The sequence below is a fragment of the Jaculus jaculus genome, chromosome 5 (assembly GCF_020740685.1).
Source record: "Jaculus jaculus isolate mJacJac1 chromosome 5, mJacJac1.mat.Y.cur, whole genome shotgun sequence".
Classification (NCBI taxonomy): Eukaryota; Metazoa; Chordata; class Mammalia; order Rodentia; family Dipodidae; genus Jaculus; species Jaculus jaculus.
The window spans coordinates 138,262,753-138,286,247 of NC_059106.1; the positions used below are offsets into that span (position 1 = coordinate 138,262,753).

Consider the following 23,495-nt stretch of genomic DNA (forward strand, 5'->3'; position numbering starts at 1 on the left):
TGTTCTAGTCCAGGCTGACCTGGAATTCACTCTGTAGTCTCTGGGTGGCTTTGAACTCACAGTGATCCTCCTACCTCTGCATCCTGAGTGCAGGGATTAAAGGCGTGTGCCACCACCTTTGAAATATTATCTATGCCATTTATTGCCCTTAGTAATGCACGTACAAGTAACCTAACCCTTTTCTTTAGGGGCATTTTGTCTACTCTTAGCACAGTTCTTTCATGTATAAGAACTAGCCTGTGAATAGCATGAATCTTGTTGGGATTTTCTTATCTACAGATCAACATGGGGAGAAAAGACAGCTACAATACTGTTTCTCAAATCTGACATTTGCTCTCATTATTTATTTCACATCTCCAATAATGAATTATAACTCTTCCTGAAAGGCTAATGTATCTTTTGAGTATGTAAATTTTTATTTATCTATTTACACACACATCTGTATGTGTATGCACAAGGGCCTCTTGCTGCTGCAAACAAATGCCAGAGTCTTGTACCACACTGTTTTGTCTGGTTTACAAGGGTGACTTGGGTTAATTGAACCCAGGCCAGCAGGCTTTGTACCTTTAATCACAGAATCATCTTCCCAGCCCAGTTGAGTATATTTTGACTGCTAAAGAAAGTATTTATTTTAAAATGTTTTCTAAACATATAGCCGTCACATTAAGTTATTATTATTATCGCTGTTGTTACCTTTTGTTTTTCGAGGTAGAGTCTTGCCCAGGATGACCTGGAACTTGCTCTGTCTTCCCAGAATGGCCATGAACTCATAGAGATCCTCCTACCTCTGCCTTCCAAGTGCTGGGATTAAAGGCATGTGCCACCACACCCAGCTTTACTATACTCCAAATGTATGAGCCACTTTGTATATCTGGCTTTACATGGGAACTCTAGAATCAAACTCTGATCATTGAGCTTTGCAGGCAAACGCCTTGACTGCTGAGTCATCTCTTTAGCCCACATCTTCCTTCTTACTGGCATTTGCTGCAACAAGGTCTCACCATGTAGTTAGCTGGCCTGGAGCTTACTGTGCACTACAGGCTGGCCTCAAACTTGTGAAGACCCTCCTGCCTTTGCCGAGGAGTGCAGGGATTATGGGTGTTTGCCACCATGACTTGCTTTCTTTTTCATTTCTAGTTTATGTTTTTGTCTTTTCCTTGATTAATGTCACCAGGTTTGCATATCATACTTTTGTGTGTGTTTCTCTTACTATATTTTGATTTTTGAGACAAGAGTGTCATGTAGCCCAGACTGACCTGGAACTCACTCTATAATAGCTCCAGGCTGGTCATGAGCTCATGTAGACCCTCCACCTCAGTAATTGGAGTGCTGGGACTAAAGGCATAAAACCATTTCACCTGCTTGTCTTTTGGCCCTGAGTTCCTGGGATAGAGTAAGACCCTGATACAAAAGTTCCTGGGCTGGAGAGATGGCTTAGTGGTTAAGCGCTTGCCTGTAAAACCGAAGGATCCCGGTTCAAGGCTCGATTCCCAGGACCCACGTTAGCCAGATGTACAAGAGGGCACACATGTCTGGAGTTTGTTTGCAGTGGCTGGAGCCCTGGCATTCTCTCTCTCCGTCTGTCTGTCACTCTCAAATAAATAAATAAAAATAACAACAAAAATTAAAAAAAAAAAAAAAGAAGTTCCTACACCCCTTCTTCTCTAGTGACATTCAGGTGTGAGCAACTTCTTATTTATCATCTGTGGATAACCATAGATATGGACCAAGGGAGAATGGCACTGAAGAGAGGAAGCTATGAGAATGAAAACTTCTCGATTCAAATTCTAATCTTGCTAAGAAGTGATATTACCTTAAGATGTCTCTGGAACCGGGCGTGCTAGTGCACACCTTTAGTCCCAGCACTCGGGAGGCAGAGGTAGGAAGACTACCATGAGTTTGAGGCCACCCTGAGAGTACAATAGTGAATTCCAGGTCAGCCTGAGCTACAGTAAGACCCTACCTTGGAAAATTTAAAAAAAAAAAAAAAAAAAAAAAAAAAAAGATAGTCTCTGGACCATGATTTAGAATTAAAAGTAGAGCTTGTCCCCAGGACCCATGTTAGCCAGAGGCACAAAGGAGCGCATGAGTATGGAGTTCGTTTGCAGTGGCTGGAGGCCCTGGCGCGCCCATTCTCTCTCTCTTGCTCTGCCTCTTTCTGTCTATTACTCTCAAATAAATAAATAAAAATAAACAACAAAAAAATTTCAAAAAATTCTTTTTAATTTGTTTGGGGGGGGGGGAGCAAATAGAAGACAATGTGTGCACCTGGGCCTCCAGCCACTGCAAACTCCAGAGCATGTGCCACCTTGTACATCTGGCTTTATGTTAGTACTGAGGAATCAAACCTGGGTCCTATGGCTTTGCAGGCAAGCACCTTAACCACTGAGCCATTTCTCCAGCCCTAATTTTTTTCAAACATTAATTTATCATGGAAAATGCTAATAAAAATTTTAAAAAAAGAAAAAAAGGAGACCCTACCTGGAAAAACAACAATACTAATAAACATATTTAATAATAAAAAAAAAAAAAGTAGAGCTTGAAGACAGGCATAGTGGCTAACACATTTAATCCCAGAGGCTGAGGCTGGGGGTTTTACGAGTTCAAGTTCAGCACGGGCTAGAGTGAATTTCAGGTCAGCCTGGGATAGAGTTAGAGCCTATCTCAAAAAAACAAAATGCTTGGAAACTAGGTATGGTGCCAAAGGTCTGGATTCCATGTATTCCAAAGGTGGAGGTAGGATGTTCATGGTCAGTGGTGCATGCCTTTAATCCCAGCACTAGGGAGGCAGAAGTAGGAGGATCACTGTGAGTTTAAGGTCATCTTGAAACTACATAGTGAATTCCAGGTCAGCCTGGGCTACATGAGAAGTTCTACCTCAAAAAAAAAAAAAAAAAAAAAGAAAAAGGAAAAGTTCATGGTTATCCTCAGTTGCACAGTGAGAGTTTAAGGCCATCCTGGAATACATGAGAAGTTCCTGAGGCTTCCTCCTACTGCAATTCTATAGGAAATAAGTAGTAGTACTCCAATGAGAGATTCCATAGATACTCACTTGGATACATTACCCACTACTATTGTTTTCTTTACAAAGAGTCGTGAAGTCTCATCTCCCAGGAGATCAGCATTCCGCTGTTCTGTTTTATGGGAGCCAATCCCACTGGAAGTGTCCTGAAGGAAATCACAACCAATATTCATTTAAACGACTTTCAATAGGAAACAAACCTCAAAATCATAAAGGCTATGAATGAAACAACTAAGATTGTTGTTTGTTTAGAGACAGAGTCTCATGTGGCCCAGGCTAACATCAATCTCAGTATTAACTGAGTGCATAGCTCAGTATGTCCTGACCATCCTCTACCTCCCAAGTGCTAGGTTAGGGGAGTGTGACAATACACTGGTGTTTACATGGTGCCTGGGATTGAACCCAGTGCTTACAGCTTGCGAGGCAAGAACTCTATCAACTAAGCTACATAACTAGCTTCAACAAAAAAAGTTCCTTTCTTTTTTGGTTTTTCCAGGTAGGGTCTTGCCCTACCTGTGGATGACCTGGAGTTTAATATGTAAGGCTCAGGTTGGCCTGAAACTCACAGCAACACTCCTATCTCTGCCTCCTGAATGCTGGAATTAAAACATGCACCATCACCTGGTATGGTAGTTTGAATAGATGCCCCCCAATATATTCAGTGTCTTATTAGTTTGTAGTTTGTATCTGCAGCCACCTGGCTGGAGGTGGTGTCACTGTCACTGGTCGGACCTTGAGGTGTGGTGGTGGGTTTAAGATTCCAAAGTAAAGATGTGCAAAGTGTGCCTAGCTGGAGTTCCTGAAGTGGGCTGGGCTGTGTGGCTTTAGGCTTATGCTTCTCTTTTGTGTGTTTGGTCCTGTGAAAGCTGGCTATAATTTTCTTTGGTTATAAAGGGTTGGGGGAGAGAATAAGTTAAAAAAAAAAGGGGGGGGGAGGAAAGGGTTGGAGAGATGGCTTAGTGGTTATGTAAAGCCTGAGGACTCATGTTCGAATCTCCAGGTCCCACATAGCCAGACACACAATGACACAAGCACACAGTGTCGCACATGTACCACAGATGGTACACAAGCCTGGAATTGGTTCAGTGACTGAAAGGCCCTGGAGCGACCCTTCTCTCTCTCTCCCTTCCTTCTGTCTCTCACTCAAAAATAAAAAAGAAGAAAAAAAAGAAAAAAGAAAAAAAGAAAGGGGACAGGGTGGAGAGATGGCTCAGCAGTTAAAGGTACTTACCTGCAAAGCCTGCCAGCCCAGATTCAGTTTCCCAGGATTCACATAAAGCCTCTGGCATACATTTGCAGTGACAAGAGACTCTGGTGCAAACACACAGACACCCACACACACATGCAAATAAATTAATAAACAAAATCTGAGTCGGGTGTGGTGGTGCACACCTTTAATCCCAGCACTCGGGAGGCAGGGGTAGGAGAATCACCTTGAGTTTGAGGCCACCCTGAGACTACATAGTGAATTCCAGGTCAGCCTGGGCTACAGTGAGACCCTACCTTGAAAATCTAAAAAAAAAAAAAAAAAAAAAAAAAAAAATTGCCAGGTGTGGTGGGATACACGTTTAACCCCATCAGTGATAGAAGGATCACCATGAGTTCAAGACCAACCTGGGACTAAGTAGTGAATCTAGGTCTTCTGGACTACAGTGAGACTCAACCCTATAAAAGAAATGAGGGGAGTAAACAAGAAAAAAAAATTGAAAAAAGACATGCTCACGCTCACACTGAGGATGGAGATGGAGACAAATGCACTCCTTGATCGTAACTGAGAGACTGAGGAACTCAGAACTTAAAAAATGAAGAAAGGAAAAAAAAAAAAGGTAAAGTGCTTGCCTTGTAAGCATGAGGACTTGAATTTGACACGTAGGACCTACGTAAAAATACCAGAAATGATAGCCAGGCGTGGTGGTGCACGCCTTTAATCCCAGCACTCGGGAGGCAGAGGTAGGAGGATCGCCGTGAGTTCGAGGCCACCCTGAGACTCCATAGTGAATTCCAGGTCAGCGGGGACTAGAGTGAGACCCTACCTCAAAAAAAAAAAAAATTAAAAAAAATCCAGAAACGGTGGTGCACATTTGTAATCCTATTGCTGGGGAGGCAATATAGTTGGAGACAGGTGGATTCCAAGGGTTTGTTGACCAAACTGGAGAGCCTCCAACCTGTCTCAAAGAGGACGGGACAATGTCACTCAGGAGTAACATTGGAGGTGTGGTGTGGCACTAACACTTGGCAGGTGGAGACAGGTATATCAAGAGTTCAAGGCCAGAGCTGGAGAGATGGCTTAGCGGTTAAGCGCTCGCCTGTGAAGCCTAAGGACCCGGGTTCGAGGCTCGATTCCCCAGGACCCACGTTAGCCAGATGCACACGTCTGGAGTTCGTTTACAGTGGCTGGAGGCCCTGGTGCACCCATTCTCTCTCTGTCTCTCTCTCTCTGCCTCTTTGTCTGTCGCTCATAAATAAATAAATAAATAAATAAATAAATAAATAAATAAATAAAAGAGTTCAAGGCCAGATGGGGAGGTGGCTCAGTAGATAAAGTGACTTTCATGCAAGCATGAGTACCCCCACAGCACTTACATAAATGACTGGCAGGTGTGACAGCCACCTGTCATTTGCCCCAGTGCAGGAGGCAGAGGCAAGGAATCTCCAGAGCAAACCAGTTAGTTAAACTAGTTAAATCAGCAGCTCTGGGCTCAAGCAAGAGACTCTGCCTAAATGAGAACAGTGACTAAGATACCTGACGCTAGGCTTGCTTCAGCAGCCCATGTACTAAAATGAGATGAGCACGGCCCCTGTGCGGGGATGACAGGCACATTCGTGGAGCATTCTGTATTTTTTAAAAAAGATACCTGACGCTGACCACATTTACATGCATACCCACACCAACACATACACAAGAGTTCAAGGCTTGGAATTTATTTGCAGTGGCAGGAGGCCCTGGCAAGCCCATTCTCTTTCTGTCTCTTTCTCTCTCCCCCTCTCCCTTTCTCTCAAATAAATAAATAAATAAAATATTAAAACAAACAAACAAACAAAAATTAGCAATTAGCTAGGTGTAATGGTGCATACCATTGATCCCAGAGGCTAAGGTAGGAAGGTCACTGTGAGTTTGAGGCCAGCTTGAGACTACATAGTGAATTGCAGGCCGCCTCGGTAAGAGCTAGGCCCTACCTCAAAAACAACAACAACATAAAAAAGTTCTTAGTGGCTCACAGATACAATCCCAGCACTTGGAAGATGAGGTAGGAGGATCACTGTGAGTTCAAGATCAAACTGACCTCTATAGCTTGAGGTCCAGGTTAGCCTGGACTAGAATGAGATTCTGCCTTAAAACAAACAACGGGGAGATTACTCAGTGCTTAAAGGAACTTGCTTAAAAAGCCTGCCAGTCTGGGTTTGTCATCTCAGTACCCACATAAAGCCAGATGCACAAAGGGGAACATTTGTATGGAGTTTATTTTGAGTGTCCATCATCCTTTCATAAATAAATAAATTTAAAACAACAAAAAAGAACACAGATAATTTAAATTTTCCAACCTAAAAGCAAAACAACCCGTAAAAGTTAAAAGAGAAATATGGGCATACTTAATAAAATCCTAGGTCCCTTCTCTGGCTCTCTTCTCTTCCCCCATCTACCTCCATACCCTTCCAGTGTTTCGGCTGGATCTCTGTTCCATATTGTTTGAGAGTTTTTCCTCCATATCCACATTGCTGTTATTGTCTTTGTCAGATAGGAAGTCATTGTGCTGGGATAAAGAATCACTTTCAGAATGATTAGCCGATGGTGTTTCTGATCTTTGATTGGTAGGAGATGAGGATCTAGATGGTGATTCCAAAAATTTCTTGATAGCAGGATGGTTAAAAACCATTGTATCATATGTCTTTGAACCCTAGAAAAATGAATACAAGCACGCTTAATCCAACATACCAAAAGTAGGTAAAAATTTGAACTTCTGAAAACCCTTAAGTTCATGCCTAAAATCCTTCAAATTCTCCCCACATCCATAAACTCCTTCATGGTTTGTATCAACCAAACAAAAACCAGACAGAAAAGTAATTCGGTAAAAGTTTGAACACTAGCTGAGCATGGTGGCGCACACCTTTAATCCCAGTGCTCAGGAGGCAAAAGTAGGAGGATCACTGTGAGTTCGAGACCACCCTGGGATTCTGTAGTAAATTCCAGATCAGTCTGGGCTGGAGTGAAACCCTACCTTGAAAAAAAAAAGTTGGAACACTAACTGCTGGGGCGAGGACACAGTGGTTAAAGGCACTTGCTTGCAAAGCCTGTGCCCTGGGTTCAATTTACCAGCACTCACAAAAAGCCAGATGCAGCCGGGCGTGGTGGCGCACGCCTTTAATCCCAGCACTCGGGAGGCAGAGGTAGGAGGATCACCGAGAGTTCGAGGCCACCCTGAGACTACATAGTGAATTCCAGGTCAGCCTGAGCCAGAGTGAGACCCTACCTCGCAAAAACAAAACAAAACAAAACAAAACAAACAAAACAAAACAAAACAAAACAAAACAAAAAAAAAAAAAAAAAAAAAGCCAGATGCAAAAAGTGGTAGAAATATCTTTTGTTTGTTTGCAGGGGCAAGAGACCCTGGTGCACACATGCATCCACATGTACAAATAAAATTGTTATTTTCTTTTGAGGGCAGGGTTTTGAGGTAGGGACTGACTCTAGCCCAGGCTGACCTGGAATTCATTATGTAATTGCAGGCTGGCCTTGAACTCATGGCGATCCTCCTACCTCTGCCTCCCGAGTGCTGGAATTAAAGGTATACATCACCATGCCTGGCTTAAATAAAATAATTTAAAACAACAGTTTTGTCAGGGGTTGAAGAGGTGGCTTAGTAGTTAAGGCACTTGCCTGTGAAACCTAAATACCTAGGTTAGATTACCCAATACTCACATAAACCCAATGCACAAGGTGGTACATGTGCTTGGGTTCATTTGCATTGGCTGGAGGCCCTGGAACGCTCACTATCTTTGTCTCTTCCTCCCCAATGAATAAAAAATATATATTAAAAAAGTTCTAGCTGGGCATGATGGTGCACACCTTTAATCCTAGAACTCAGGAGGCAAAGGTAGGAGGATTGCTGTGAATTCAAGGCCATCCTGAGTCTACATAGTGAATTCCAGGTCAGCTTGGGCTAGAGTGAAACACTACCTCAAAATACCAAAAAAGTTCTAACACTAAAAACTAAAGATAATCCCAGTGTATTGGCACCTGTAATCCCAGGATTTGTGAGACTGAGGCAGGAGAATCCCAAGTATGCAACCAATCTGGACCACAAAGTCAAACCATGTCTCAAAAAGTAAAACAAAGTAAATTAGAGTCTTATAAAATTAAGTGAGAAGCAAAGACATACAGTAACATTTGACTGTATTTATTTAGCTTTGCTTTCTGAGGTATGCTTCATGCAGCTCAGGGTGACCTCAAACTCAGTATGTGGATGAGATACCATAAGTCCTCCTAGAACTTGGGAGGCAGAGGCAGAACTGCAGGCTCCAGGGCAACATGAACTACATAGCAAGATCCTATCTCAAAACAAAACAAATGATTATTATTCAAAACAGAACCCCATATTATTAAAATATTGGAGACTGGAGAGACGGCCCAGCAGTTAAGCACTTGCCTGCAAAGCCTAACAACCCAGGTTCAATTCCCCAGTACCTGCATAAAGCCAGATGCACAAGATGGCACATGCATCTGGAACTGGTGTGCAGTGGATAGAGGCTCTGGCCTGCTCATTCCCATTTGCTTGCAAATTAATTAATTACCTTTTGAAAACTGGGAATAAGAAAGAAGCTAAACTAGTGCTTTAGGGTCAAAGCAACAACCTGGTTAATTTTAATGATGAGTCTTTTTTTTTTTTTGGTTTTTTGAGGCAGGGTCTCACTCTAGCCCAGGCTGACCTGGAATTCACTATGGAGTCTCAAGGTGGTTTCAAACATGGCGATCCTCCTACCTCTGCCTCCCAAATGCTGGGATTAAAGGCATGTGCCACCATGCCTGGCTACTTTTTTTTTTTTTTTTTTAAGAAAATTAGTCTAGGGCTGCAGAGATGGCTCAGTGGTTAAAGGAGCTTGCTTGTGAAGCCTGCTAGCCTGGGTTTGATTCCCCAGTATTTATATAAAGCCAGATGCACCAAGTGGCACATGCATCAGGAGTTCATTTGCAGTGGCAGGAGATGCTGATGTGCCTATTCTCTCTCTTCTTTTTCTTAAATAAATATTTTTAAAAAATGTGTCTGTGGGGGCTGGAGGGATGGCTTAGCAGTTAAGGTGTTTGCCTGCAAAGCCAATGGACCCAGGTTTGATTCTCTAGGACCCACGTTAGTCAGATGTACAAAGGGGCGCACCCATCTGGAGTTCATTTGCAGTGGCTGGAGGCCTGGGAGCACCCATTTTCTCTCCCCCCCTTTGTCAAATAAATAAACCAATAACAATGTTTTTTAAATGTGCCTGTGGGGCTGGAGAGATGGCTTAGTGTTTAAGATGCTTGCTGGCAAAGTCTAAGGGCAGACGTTCACTTCCCCAGTACCCATGCAAGCCAGATACACAAGGTGTTGCATGAATCTGGAGTTCATTTGCAGTGGCTGAAGGCCCAGTTTCTCTTCTTCTCAAATAAATAATTTTTTTTCTAAAATGTGTCTGTATACTTTACATGCACATACAGGTAGGCATGTGGATGTTAAAGGCTGACATTGGTTATCTTCCTCAATTGCTCGCCACCTTTTTGAGGCAGGGTCTCTCATTGAACTGAAAGCCCACAAATTCAGCAGACTAGGTATCTGCTGTCTCTGCACCCCCAGTGTCATGACTACAGGCACCTGCCACCACACCAGACATATTACATGTGTGCTGGGGATCCAAACTCAGGCTCCCCTGCTTATGCTGCAAGCACTTTACCCACCGAGCTGTCTCCTCAGCCCCTGATCAGGGTTTTGCCAAGTTATAAATGTATTGTTGCTCCAAACTAAAACTAATGGCTGATCATAACACAAAAGCATACCTAAATATCTTTGAATAAATCTTAATCAGAACCTAAGATAGAATGTGTGGATTTCTAGATCAAAAAGCCCAGATCTGAACCAGTGACAGTAACAAAGACTAGTAGTCAGTTCTTCAGACAGAGTACCTGTCTACAGCCCACCCTGCATCATGCATTACTAGCTCACGATATCCTCCAGCCCTTCTGTCATACCACAAGGCCAGTAATATCCAAGAGAATTATCTAAAACCAATTATAATTGATGAAACGTAAGAAAGGCAATGCTTGTCTCAACGGCACATAAAATTGGAATGATACAGACATGCAAATTCATGTAGCATACCATTTTCAAAAGTACTTATTCCCAGAAAGCCAAGCGTCACGTGTTCTCTCTCATATGTAGATCCTAGCTACAGATGACTGGATTTCTGTGTGAGTAGGAAGAAAACTCAGTAGCAAAGGCCAGTAAACTAGAAAAGAAATATAAAAGGAAGAGAAAGGAAGGGGGGGGGGGGCTTAATAGGATGGTATTGTATATATGTAAGTAAAAGAATAGATTAATGGGGGTGAAAAGGACCAAGTTAGGTCAGGGGAAGAGATTGAGTAAAGGACAGGTGGAAGGAGGGCTAATCAAAATCTAAGAAATATAAAAAAATCATATGGAATCCTACTTTTTTGGACAATGGAACACTCAGGAGCCACAGATTGTTCCTAGAAAATTTTCAGTGCCAGGGATAGGATACCTTCCAGTTAGTTGTTGGCCAGGGAGGTCCCTGATGCTCCTCAAACATTATAGGCCATTGCTGAGGCCCTTGGTTTCCCAACCAGGAATAGACAGTAGGACCCTATTGCTGAAGACTCCACATACTTGGGCTGCAAGGCCACTGAGAAATCCTGCTGGAACTGAGCTGAGAACCTCCTCCATGTAGACCAGTTGACAGAAAGCTGGAAGAAGCCATTCTACATGCAAGTTCAATGGGAGAAAGAGATACCACCAGTGAAGATATTCCACAGTGGACACTCTAAACCTTATATCTGGCCAGCCAGGCCAAATGAGCCAACGGGTGCAACAGTGGCACCTCTGTCATGGTGGAAACCAACTGCCCTCTAATTGTACTGGAGGCCTGCTCCATGTACAATTTTTCACTATCCCTGATACTGAAAATTTAAAACAGGAGTAGTCATGAGCCCTAGGGTGTAACATCTGCTGCTATCTGGCTAAATGCATATACTATGCTTATCAAACTGCCCAGTAAGCACTTCTCTTAAATGTTTACACATTTATAGTAATGCTACTCTCACTTTTGGTAGAGAATCTTCTCTTTTCAGATGGCAGTGACCTTGGCATGACTCAGAAGGTATCATGGTGCTGGAAAGAAGTCACCAGAGTGCTCAGTACTGTAATATCTCTATCACACTTTCTAAGGCTCAGGGTCTAATGGAGAAGAGCTAGTGGAAAGAATATAAGAGCCAAAGGAAGGGTAGGACTCCTTAAAATGTGTTCCCCCAAGAAACAAAATGGCCTGGATATCCATGACCTCACAGTGCCTGACACACTACCTACACAAGACCAACATAAGAGGAAAAGATGACATCAAAATAAAAGAGATACTGATTAAGATGGGGAGGCAATATGATGAAGAATGGAGTTTCAAAGGGGAAAGTGGGGGGAGGGAGGGCATTACTATAGGATATATATTAACATTTTCCATGATTACAAAATATATCCCATGGTAATTCCCTCCCTCTAGGATATTTTTTATATTCATGGAAGTTGTTAATAAAAATTTGAAAATAAATAAATTTTAAGAAAGTATTTATTCATTCATTTATTAGAGAGAATGTGTGTGAATGGACACACCAGAGCCTCTTCTCAATGCAGACAAATTTCAGCCTCATGTGCCACTTTGTACAAGTGGCTTCACTTGGGTAATGGAGCACTCAGGCAAGCAGGCTTTGTATGCAATCGCCTTTAACCACTAAGCCACCTTCCCAACCAATTTCCTTTTTGTCATTTGTTTGTTAAATAAACTAGCAAGCCAAGTGTGATGGTGTACATCTTTAATCCCAGGCCAAGGTAGTAGGATCATTGTGAGTTCTAGGCCAGTCTGGGCTATAGAGTGTCAGATAAATTGGGCCAGAGTGAGACCCTGTCTTGATAAAACCAACACACACAGACACACACACGTGCTAAAATGATCACAGTACTAAGTAAGAAGAAATAATTCTATTTCCAGTCCATCCTACTCACAATGCTTAATTTTTAGAGTACCAGAATAAAAAACCTAGATATTTTAGAGTACAGTCCAATGACTGAGTTTATGTTTGCATATGATCTCTAGGTTTAAAAAGTCAGGAATGTACAGGCTGGAGAGATGGCTTAGGGGTTAAGCACTTGCCTATAAAGCCTAAGGACCGTGGTTCAAGGCTCGATTTCCCAGGACCCACATTAGCCAGATGCACAAGAGAGAGCACGAGTCTGGAGTTCGTTTGCAGTGGCTGGAGGCCCTGGCGCGCCCATTCTCTCTCTCTATCTGCCTCTTTCTCTCTCTGTCTGTTGCTCTCAAATAAATAAAATTAAACAAAAACAAAAACAAAAGTCAGGTATTTACTTTACAAAACTAAAATTAAGCCAGGCATGGTGACACATGCCTAGTCTAAGCAACAGATCTTTTACTACTAACAATAATTGCAATCTATATGATTAAATAAAACTTTTAGACAGTTCTGCATTAAGTCCTACCATAATCTTTGAATAAAATAATTACACAGTTATTTTAGAGTCACGCATCGTGGCTCACTTTTAATTCCAGCACTCAGGAGGCTGAGGTAGGAGGATCACTGTGAGTTAGGGACTAAACTGGGCAACAAAGTCAGCCTGGGCTAGAGTGAGACAATGCCTCAAAAAAAGCATAACTCTTTTTTGTTTCCCTTTTCTCTTCTTTGGACGATGGCTGAAATCCTAATAAGCATGTCTTTCCTGATACTTTGCAGCTTTTCGGGCTCTTTTTCTTCAATAAATCGCCTTTGCCCTACTCAAAAATGAATTAATTAATAACGAACCAAGTAAAGCCAGGTTCCTTTAATCCTAGCACTCAGGAGGCCAAGGTAGGAGGATCGCATCAAGTTCGAGGCCACCCTGAGATTACATAGTGAATTCCAGGTCAACCTCAGCTAGAGTGAGACCCTACCTCAAAAACAAACAAACAAACAAAAAATTAACCAAGTAATCAAGCTTGATATAAAAGACTGAAATGGGCTAGAGAGATAGCTTAGCAGTTAAGTGCTTGCCTGTGAAGCCTAAGGACACCGGTTCAAGGCTTGATTCTCCAGGACCCACGTTAGCCAGATGCACAAGGGGGCACATGCGTATGGAGTTCATTTGCAGTGGCTGGAAGCCCTAGTGCGTCCATTCTCTCCCTCTCCCTCTCCCTCTCCCTCCCTCCCTCTTTTTGTCTCTGTCATTCTCAAATAAATAAATAAAAATGAACAACAACAAAAAAAGACTGATTTCCTAGGCCAGGTGTGGTGGTGCACACCTTTAATCCCAGCATTCAGGAAGCAGAGGTAGGAGGATTGCAGTGAGTTCAAGTCCACCCCAAGACTACATAGTGAATTTTAGGTCAGCTTGAGCTAGAGTGAAACCCTACCTTGAAAAACCAAAAACACTAAAATAGTAGGCTGGAAAGATGGCTCAGTGGTTAAAGGTACTTCCTTGCAAAGCCTGATAGCCCAAGTTCAATTCCCCAGTACTCATGTAGCGCCAGATGTACAAAGTGGCACATGCATCTGACGTTAATCTGCAATGGCTAGAAGACTGCCATGCCCTCTCTCTCTCTCTCTCTCTCTCTCTCTCTCTCTCTCTCTCTCTCTCTCTCTCTCTCGAATAAATAATAATAGACGTATGAACATTTTTAAAACCAGATGCACAAAGTGATATATGCATCTGGCATTCATTTGCAGTAGAAGAGGCCCTGGCGTGCCCACTTACTCATTTGCTCTCTGTGTATATGGTGGTTTGATTCAGGTGTCCCCCACAAAGTTAGGTGTTCTGAATCCTAGGTCTCCAGCTGATGGAGATTTGGGAATTAATGCCTTCTGGAGGCAGTGTATTGTTGGGGGCAGGCTTATAGGTGTTATATCCAGTTCCCCCATACCAGTGTGTGGCACACTCTACTATTGCTATGGTCTACCTTATATTGGCCAGGGGGTGATGTCCACCCTCTACTCATGCCATTGTTCTCCCTGCCATCATGGAGCTTCCCCCTCGAGCCTGTAAGCCAAAATAAACTTTTTCCCACAAGCTGCTCTTCATTGGGTGATTTCTGCCAGCAATGTGAACCTGACTGCAACACTCGGCCTGCAATTTTTTAAAAAAATATTTTATTTACTATGGGGGGGGGGGGAGAACAGGCATGCCAGAGCCTCTAGCCATGACAAATGAACTCCAGATGCATGCACCATCTTGTGCATCTGGATTATATGGAGACTAGGAGTTGAACCTGGGGCCTTAGGCTTAACAAGCACCTTAACTGCTAAGCCATCTCTCCAGGCCTGCAATCTTTTTTTAAAGAAAGATGTTCAAGGCCATCCTTAGACTACATAGTGAGTTCCTGATCAGCCTGTGTTAGAGTGAGCCTCTAACTTGATTAAAAAAAAAAAAAAAAAAGAGGAGGAGCCAGGCCTGGTGGCACACACCTTTAATCCTAGCACTCTAGAAACAGAGATAGGAGGATCTTTGTGAGTTCAAGGCCACCCTGACACTACATAGTTAATTCCAGGTCAGCCTGGGCCAGAGTGAGACCCTACCTTGAAAAACCAATAAAAGCCAGGCCTGGTGGCACACACCTTTAATCCCAGCACTCTAGAAACAGAGATAGGAGGATTGTTGTGAGTTTGAGGCCAGCTGAAACTACATAGTGAATTCCAGGTCAGCCTGAGCTAGAGTGAGACGCTATCTCAAAAACAAAACAAAACGGAAAGAAATAAAAACCAAAGTGAAATGCTGGAGATTAAAAACTTAATGAAGCCAATCAAGACCTCAGTGGAAAGCCTCACCAGTAAAACTAAACCCAGATGGGACAGAGATCAGGGCTTAAAGACAAGGAAGTAGAATTGGTGCATTCAGTTAAGAAAATGGCCGGGCGTCATGGCGCATGTCTTTAATCCCAGCACTTTGGGAAGCAGAGGTAGGTAGGTCACAGTGAGTTCAAAGCCAGCCTAAGACTACATAGTGAATTCCAGGTCAGCCTAGGCTAGAGCAAGACCCTACCTTGAAAAAAAAAGAACACGATGAACTTTGAAAATTTATGAAAGGAACATGTAAAATCTTTGAGATATCAAGAAAAGACCAAAGCTATGAATTTTGGGCATACAAGAATAATTTTAGGGCTGGAGAGATGGCTTAGCGGTTAAGCGCTTGCCTGTGAAGCCTAAGGACCCCGGTTCGAGGCTCGGTTCCCCAGGTCCCACGTTAGCCAGATACACAAGGGGGCGCATGCGTCTGGAGTTCGTTTGCAGAGGCTGGAAGCCCTGGCGCACCTATTCTCTCTCTCTCCCTCTATCTGTCTTTCTCTCTGTCTGTCGCTCTCAAATAAATAAATAAATAAAAATTAAAAAAAAAGAATAATTTTATACCAAAGACATAGAAAATCTTTTCAATAGAACCATAATGGAAGTATTTCTCATTCTATGGAAATAAAGGCCAATTTATAACAGGAATACAGAACATCATTTAAGCCTAGAAAAGAAATACCCACGTTACAGCTAAACATAGTTAAAACACAAAAGAGAAAAACACCAAGAGATAAACATGAGAAAAACACCAAGTCACATACAAAGAAAGATCCATTGCAGCATCAGCTGCTATCTCAACAAAAACTTTAAAAGTGCAGGGTGTGGTGGCACATGCCTTTAATCTCAGCACTCAGGAGGCAGAGATAGGAGGATCACTGTGTTTGAGGCCACCCTGAGACTAGGTCAACCTGGGCTAGAGTGAGACTCTACTTTGATAAACCAAAAGCCTTTAAAAGCAAGAAGGGTTTGGAATGATATGTTAAAAGTTCTGAAAGGGGGCTGGAGATTTGGCTTAGCAGTTAAGGCATTTGCCTGCACAGCCAAAGAACTCAGGTTCGACTCCCCAGGACCCACATAAACCATATGCAAAAGGGGGCACACACATCTGGAGTTCGTTTGCAGTGGTTGGAGGCCCTGGTGTACCCATTCTCTCTCTCTCTCAAATAAATAGATAAGAGTAAAATATATTTTTAAAAAGTTCTGAAAGGGCTGGAGAAATGGCTGAAAGGTTAAGGAGCTTCCTGCAAAGCCTGATGACCTGGGTTTGATTCCGTAGCACCCATATAAAGCCAGACGCACAAAATGGCACATGCATCTGGAGTTTGTTTGCAGCTCTCTTTCATTCTCTCCTTGCAAACCTACATATTTCCTACATATTTTATTGTAGGAAAAATGTTCTGAAAAATCACAGCTATCATCCAAGACTGCTGTATTCAGTAAAGTCATGAGTCATGACTGAAGGAGAAACAACTTTCTATGACACAAGAAAGCTAAAGTAATTCATGACTAAGTCAGCTTTGCAGAAGGCATTGAAAGAAATTCTTGAGACTAAAGATAGTAAACACATCTAAGAGGCTTCAAGAAAGAAAAAAAAAAGGATTCAAAACAGTAATTAATTTAGACCTTTAAGTGCCTATGTAAATTAGAGAGGAGCTGGGTGTGGTGACCCATGGCTTTACTCCCAGCACTGGGGAGGCAGAAGTAGGAGGATCACTGTGAGTTGGAGGCCAGCCTGGGACTACAGAGTGAGTTCTAGGACATCCTTGGCTAGAGATACTCAATCTCAAAAAACCAAGGGGTAAAAAAAAAAAAAGAGAGAGAGAGAGAGAGCCCAGAGATATCATAAATAAACAACTTCTAAAAATCAACAAATCAGGGCTGACACAATGGCTCAGCATTCAAAGCTTAATGGCCTGGATTTGATTCCCTAGTACCCACATAAAGCAGATTGATACATGCATCTGGAATTTTTTTGCAGCAACAGGATGCCTTTGGACATCCATGCTCACTCTCTTTGTGTCTGCCTTTTTTTCTCTGACTCTCAAATAATAAAAATATTAAAATAAATAATAAACAAGTCAATCCCAAAATAAATCAATGGAAATAAATACTTGAGATCAGGGCAGAAATGAATAAATTTGAAATGAAATACAAAGAACTGATTCACCGAAAAGACAAACAAAATCAATAAACCCTTAGAAATCCAGAGAGAAAAGCCAGGCATGGTGGTGCATGCTTTTAATCCCAGCACTGGGAGGCACAGGTAGGAGGATTGTGGTGAATTCGAGGCCACCCTGAGACTACATAGTGAATTCCAGGTCAGCCTGAGCTATAGTGAGGCCCTTCCTCGAAAAACTAATAAAGAAAACCAGAGAGGAGAGAAATTAAATGGAGACAGAAATAGAATTCAGAAAATCATAAGAACATAACCTTTAAAGCATATACTCCATTAAATTTGAAAAATCTAAAAGAAATGAGGAGCTGACATTTCTTCCCATACTCTAGCGTGGTCACCGATGCTTTGGAGAAGCAGCACAAGGCACCCAATGCATCACAGAAGAAATTCTCCTATGAGTAAATGCTTATTGAATGAGGCAGTGACATTTGTGCCATATTTTATTGACATGGAAAACTGGGATTGATTAGCTCATGAATAATCTACCTTACTTTACTTTGTTTATGTTCAGCACATGTATTAAAATTGAGTCTGCTAAAAAAATAAAAAGAAAGAAAGAAAGAAAAATATAAAAGAAATGGATGAATTCATGTAAAGCCAGGTGCACAAGGTGGCACGAGTCTGGAGTTCGTCTGCAATGACTAGAGGCCCTGGTGTACCCGTTATCACTCTTTATCTGCCTCTTTCTCTCTCTCTCAAATAAATAAAATTTAAAAGTTACAAAAAAGAAATAGAGGGCTGGAGAGATGGCTTAGCAGTTAAGGCATTTGCCTGTGAAGCCAAAGGACACAGGTTCAATTCCCCAGGACCCATGTAAGCCAGAAGCACAAGGGGCAAGTGCATCTGGAGTTCGTCTGCAGTGTCTAGAGGCCCTGGTGTGCCCATTCTGTCTGTCTCTCTTCTTTCTATCTCTCTCTGCTTACAAATAAATAAATATGTAAAATTTTAATTAAATAAAAAAATAGACAAATTCCTAGATACATATGACCTGCCAAAATTAAACCAATAGAAATAAACGATTTAAGGAGGACTAGAGAGATGGCTCAGTGGTAAGAGTGCTTGCTGCACAAGCGTAAGGACCTGAGTTTAATACCTGGCACCTATGAAAAAAGCTGGACATGTCCACATGTTTGTAAAGCAGGGATTTTATAACTTCTGCCCAGACAGCAAATATGCTGACTGGAGCTGGAGAGATGGCTTAGTGGTTAAGGCTTGCCTGCAAAGCCTAAGGACCCAGGTTCAACTCCCCAGTAGTCATGTAAGCCAGATGTACAAGGTGTCTCATGTGTCTGTAGTTCATTTACAGTAGCCAGAGGCCCTTGGCGCACCCATTCTATTTGTCTCTCTTTCCCCTCAAATAAATATTTAAAAAAATATATATGCTGGCTTATGCGCGCATGGTGGCAAATGCCTTTAATACCAGCACTTGGGAGGCAGAGGTAGGAGGATCTCTGTGAGTTTGAGGCCACCCTGAGACTACATTCCAGGTCAGCCTGAGCTAAAGTGAGACCCTACCTTGAACCCCCCCCCAAAAAAAGCTGGCTGAAAATAGGCTAAATATGAGAAATGCTTACCTCTGAAACTTTTAGAAGACCCGCAGAAGCATAGTAGTTTGCTACAATGCACGCACGAAGCTTATCCATCATCCTTCTTGCTTCAATCAATCGCTAAAACCAAGAGTTAACACATTAAATTTGGCAAATACAAAAGAGATGTACAATTCACAAAATAACTACAAATGCAAACTAAAGAGGAAAAAAGGAAGGAAAGAAATGATAGTTCCCATCTATTAGATTGATAAAAACAAGGCTGGAGATGTAGTTCAGTGGTCAAATATTTGAGTGGCATGAGCAAGTCCCGGGTTTTATTTCGAGGGCTGAGGGGAAGATAAAAATAGTACTTGTCTACATTTGTAAAAAATGTCTCATCACTGAAATAGACCTAAAATGAACCCAACATGGCTCAGTGAAATTCACAGAAGAGGAGCCAGAAAGATTGTTAGAGCCACATGTTGGGACATTATGACAGAGACATTGCCTCTTACCTATAACTGATGGCTACCCCCACAATGCACAACCCACATTCCCCAATGAGGAGTGTCCCTGCAAGCGGGGGAGGGCAGGGGAAGAGGCTAATGATGGTACCAACATGGCTGTACACACACTATGTACACAACTTAAAAAAAAAAAAACCTTAAGAATGAGCTGGGTGTGGTGGTACATGCCTTTAGTCCCAGCACTCTGTAGTCTCAGGCTGGCCTTGAAATCATGGCAATCCTCAAGCCTCTGCCTCCCCAGTGCTAAGATTAAAGGTGTGCACCACCATGCCCAGTGATAAACTTATTTTGAAGAAATAGTAAAGATACTGAATATAGGGCTGGAGAGACGGCTTAGCAGTTAAGGCATTTGCCTACAAAGCCAAAAAACCCAGGTTCAATTCCCCAGGACCCACGTTAGCTAGATGCACAAGGGGGCGCATGCATCTGGAGTTCATTTGCAGTGTGGATGGAAGGCCCAGTGCACCCATTCTCCCTCTCTTCCTTTCTCTGTCAAATAAATAAATAAAATAAAATATTTTTAAAAAAAAAAGGCGGCTGGAGAGATGACTTAGCAGTTAAGCGCTTGCCTGTGAAGCCTAAGGACCCCACTTCACGGCTTTTCCCAAGACCCACATAAGCCAGATGCACAAGGTGGCACATGCAACTGGAGTTTGTCTGCAGTGGCTGGAGGCCCTGGCACACCCATTCTCATTCTCTCTCTGCCTCTTGATCTCAAAAAAAAAAAAAGAAAAAGAAAATGATATTGAGTATAACAGCAAAGAATTATCTCTGAAGACAATTTCAAGTCAGAATTTTTGTTTTCTGCAATTTCATTATTGTTCCAAAAAACAATGGTTTTAAACCAGGTATGGTAGCTGCACACACCTATAATTCCAGCACTAGGGAGACAGAGACAGAAGTATCAGGAGTTGTCAAGGTCATCCTTAGGTACGCAGAGTTCAAGTCCAGCCTGAGCTACATGAGACCCCCATCTCATTCAAAAATAATTTTTTTCCTACAAAACAAAACCTATTTTTTTAAAATATTTTTAATGTGTTTATTTGTATTTGAGAGAGAGAGAGAGAGAGAGAGAGAGAGAGAGAGAGAGAAAGAGAGAATGGGTACACCAGGGCCTTTAGCCATTGTAAAAGAATTCCAGATGCATACACCACCTTGTGCATCTGACGTGGGACCTGGAGAATCGAACTTGGGTCCTTAGGGTTTGCAGGCAAGTGCCTTAACCACTAAGCCATCTCTCCAGCCCCAAAACCTATTTTTTAAGGTTTTATTTTTTATTTTTTAAATTTGCAACCAGAGTGAGAGAAATAGGGGAGGGGGGGGCATGCCAGGGCTCTAGCCACTGCAAACAAACTCCAAATGCATGTGTCCCTTGTGCATTTGGCTTACGTGGGTCCTGGGGGAGCAAACCTAGGTCCTTTGGCTTCGCAGGCAAACACCTTAACTGCTAAGCCATCTCTCCAGCCCTAAAAGACCTATTTTTAAAACAGCCAAAGTGAACCTGGCATCCTCAGTTCCTGCTAACACTGAAGAATGAAAAGAGGGCCAGACGAAATGGTGTGTATGATGGGATTCTCTCTCTCCTGGTTGTTGTTTTTTTTTTCAGACAGCGTCTCATGCAGCCCAGACTAGCCTGAAACTCAGCATCTAGCTGAGGATGACTTTGAACTTCTGATACTCCTATCTCTACCTCACAAATCAAATGCTAAGATTACAGTCAAAGGCGATCTCTCAGTAGGAAGCTTCTTAAAAACTTTATTTGCATATGTGAGCACACCAGGGACTCTTGCCTTAGCAAATAAACAGCAGTTACTTACACCACTGCATCTGGCTTACATGAGTAGCTCGTAAACTGAATCCATGCTGGCAGGCTTTGCAAACTAGCACCATTAACCAGTGAGACATTTTCTCAGACCAGAAATAAAAAACAAACAAACAAACAAACAAAAAAACAAAACAAACCCCTGATTAAATTTAGATCCCCTCCTCTAAAGATTCAGTGCCCCCCCAATTTATTATCATTCTACCTGGTCAATGACTTCAATTTCATGTTCCTTGTTCTTCATTTCGAGAGCAAATTGTTTCTTGATAATAGCCTCAATCTTCTGCACAGCTGCATCTCGAGCTACATCAAAAATACGAAACAGACAGAATATCTCAGCAGTGGCTACCCTCACTCACATGAGCAGCTGCAAAAAATCCAACAAACATGAACTTTGAATTTGAGACCTACTGAACATCACATAGCTAAAGAGCCTATGTGGGGCTGAAGTGATGGCTTAGTGGTTATGGTGCTTGCCTGCAAAGCCTAAGGATCTAAGTTCAATTCCCCAGTACCCATATAAGCCAGATGCACATGGTGGCGTATTGTCTGGAGTTCATCTGCAGAGGCTAGAGGCCCTGGCATGACCAATCTCTCCTACCCTCCCCCACATATAAATAAATTAATTTAAAAAAAAGAGAGCTTATATGCCCTGACTAGATACAAAGGGGAAGAAATAGCTGTAAAATATAATCCAGAGACAACTGGCAAAACCTGAGTAACATATAACACCAGATTTTGGTAGTATGCTTATATGAAAAAATGTCCTTAAGAAACAGGGGGTTAAGGAGATGGCCCAACAAGTAAGTGCATTTGCTACACAAGCCATGAGTCTGATCCTTAGTACCCACGTAAAAAGTAAGGCAGGCCGGGCGTGGTGGCACACACCTTTAAACCCAGCACTTGGGAGGCAGAGGTAGGTGGATCACTGTGAGTTCGAGGCTACCCTGAGACTACATACTGAGTTCCAGATCAGCCTGGACTAGAGTGAGAAACCTACCTCGAAAAACCAAAAAAAAAGAAAGAAAGAAAAGTCAGGCAGGGCCAGATATGGTGGTGCACGCCTTTAATCCCAGCACTTGGGAAGCAGAGGTAGGAGGATTGGCATGAGTTCGAGACCACCCTGAGACTCCACAGTGAAGTCCAGGTCAGCCCAGGCTAGAATGATACACCTTACCCTGAAAAACAAAACAAAAAGGCAGGCAGGACCACATAGGCCTATAACTCCTCCCCCTCCCTCCAGAGCTGAAGAGCAGTGCAGGATCTCACTGGTCAGCTCTGTCTCAACAAAACAGACACTAAGTTTAAGTAACATGCAATAATAGGAAAAAGCTCTGTTTCCTTATTACCACTTTCAGACAACTTGATCATGTTCCTGTCAGATCTTTTTTAATGCCAGATACAGTATTACATGTAGAACCTGTCTAAGCCCTGCTTAAAAGCCCTTTCAAATTATACCCAATGATGAGAATTCAATTTTAGTTCTTACAAATCTTGCAACAAAGACAAACATCTTCAAAGAAATAAATTCCTAAGGTAAATCCAGTGTACCTGAGTTCTCAATTGCTTTATGCCGCTTATTTGGAAGGGTTACAGATACGTCCTCATAATCAGGGTCAGTTTCCTTGATTGTTCGCTTGATTCCAGACATGGTGAAATTCAGTCCTTCACTGGGAAGCAATCATACATTAGTAAGACTACACAACACTAGCACTTGTACACACATACAAAGGTAGCACATCAACATTACACAACACTGACACTTGTAAGCCCATGTATGTACAGGCTGAATATTTCATCTGAAATGCCTGGGTCCAGAAATATTTCTACTTTTGGTCATTTCTGATTTTCAGGTTAGGGATGTGGTGCTCAACTTAAATATATACATACCTACCCCTCTAGAGCCAATAGCATAACTTCAAAAGTTTCCAATTTCTTTTTCATCATCACAGTCACCTGTTAAAAAGTCTAAGCTTCCCTTGCAAAAAACCATCTTTTTTTTTTTGGCTTTTTTCAAGTAAGGTTTCACTCTAGCCTAGGCTGACCTAGAATTCACTATGTAGTCTCAGGGTGGCCTCGAACTCACAGTGACCCTCCTACCTCTGCCTCCCCAGTGCTGGGATTAAAGACGTGCGCCACCACACCGGGTAAGAAAACATCTTTTAACAACATAGTATAATGGTCAGACTTTTCAAAAGTTATCTAGCTTTCACAGAAAGTCCCACACAGTACAAGAAACTTAACCTTACACAGTGTCTTTGTGATAATGCTTTAAGTATATTTTAAAAATAGTTTTAGGGCTGGAGAGATGGCTTAGCAGTTAAGGTGCTTGCCTGTGAA

At 42.3% G+C, this 23,495-nt stretch overlaps 1 protein-coding gene across 7 annotated transcripts in view; it reads right to left on the reverse strand.

The window, feature by feature from the left end:
- The window catches only part of Yeats2 (YEATS domain containing 2), a 101,634-nt gene that overhangs the window by 70,947 nt on the left and 7,192 nt on the right, over nt 1-23,495 (reverse strand). For 6 of the 7 annotated variants that reach the window (XM_045148968.1, XM_045148965.1, XM_045148967.1 and 3 more), the window contains exons 2-6: nt 22,707-22,825; nt 21,361-21,458; nt 18,852-18,944; nt 6,673-6,918; nt 3,053-3,168 (exon numbers count right to left, since the gene is read on the reverse strand). In XM_045148968.1, coding sequence (XP_045004903.1) covers nt 3,053-3,168; nt 6,673-6,918; nt 18,852-18,944; nt 21,361-21,458; nt 22,707-22,806 — 653 coding nt within the window. In that variant the 5' untranslated portion in view covers nt 22,807-22,825. Of the gene's footprint in view, nt 1-3,052; nt 3,169-6,672; nt 6,919-10,368; nt 10,489-18,851; nt 18,945-21,360; nt 21,459-22,706; nt 22,826-23,495 lie in introns of those variants that run through there. The other variant, XM_045148969.1, reaches the window with a different exon arrangement.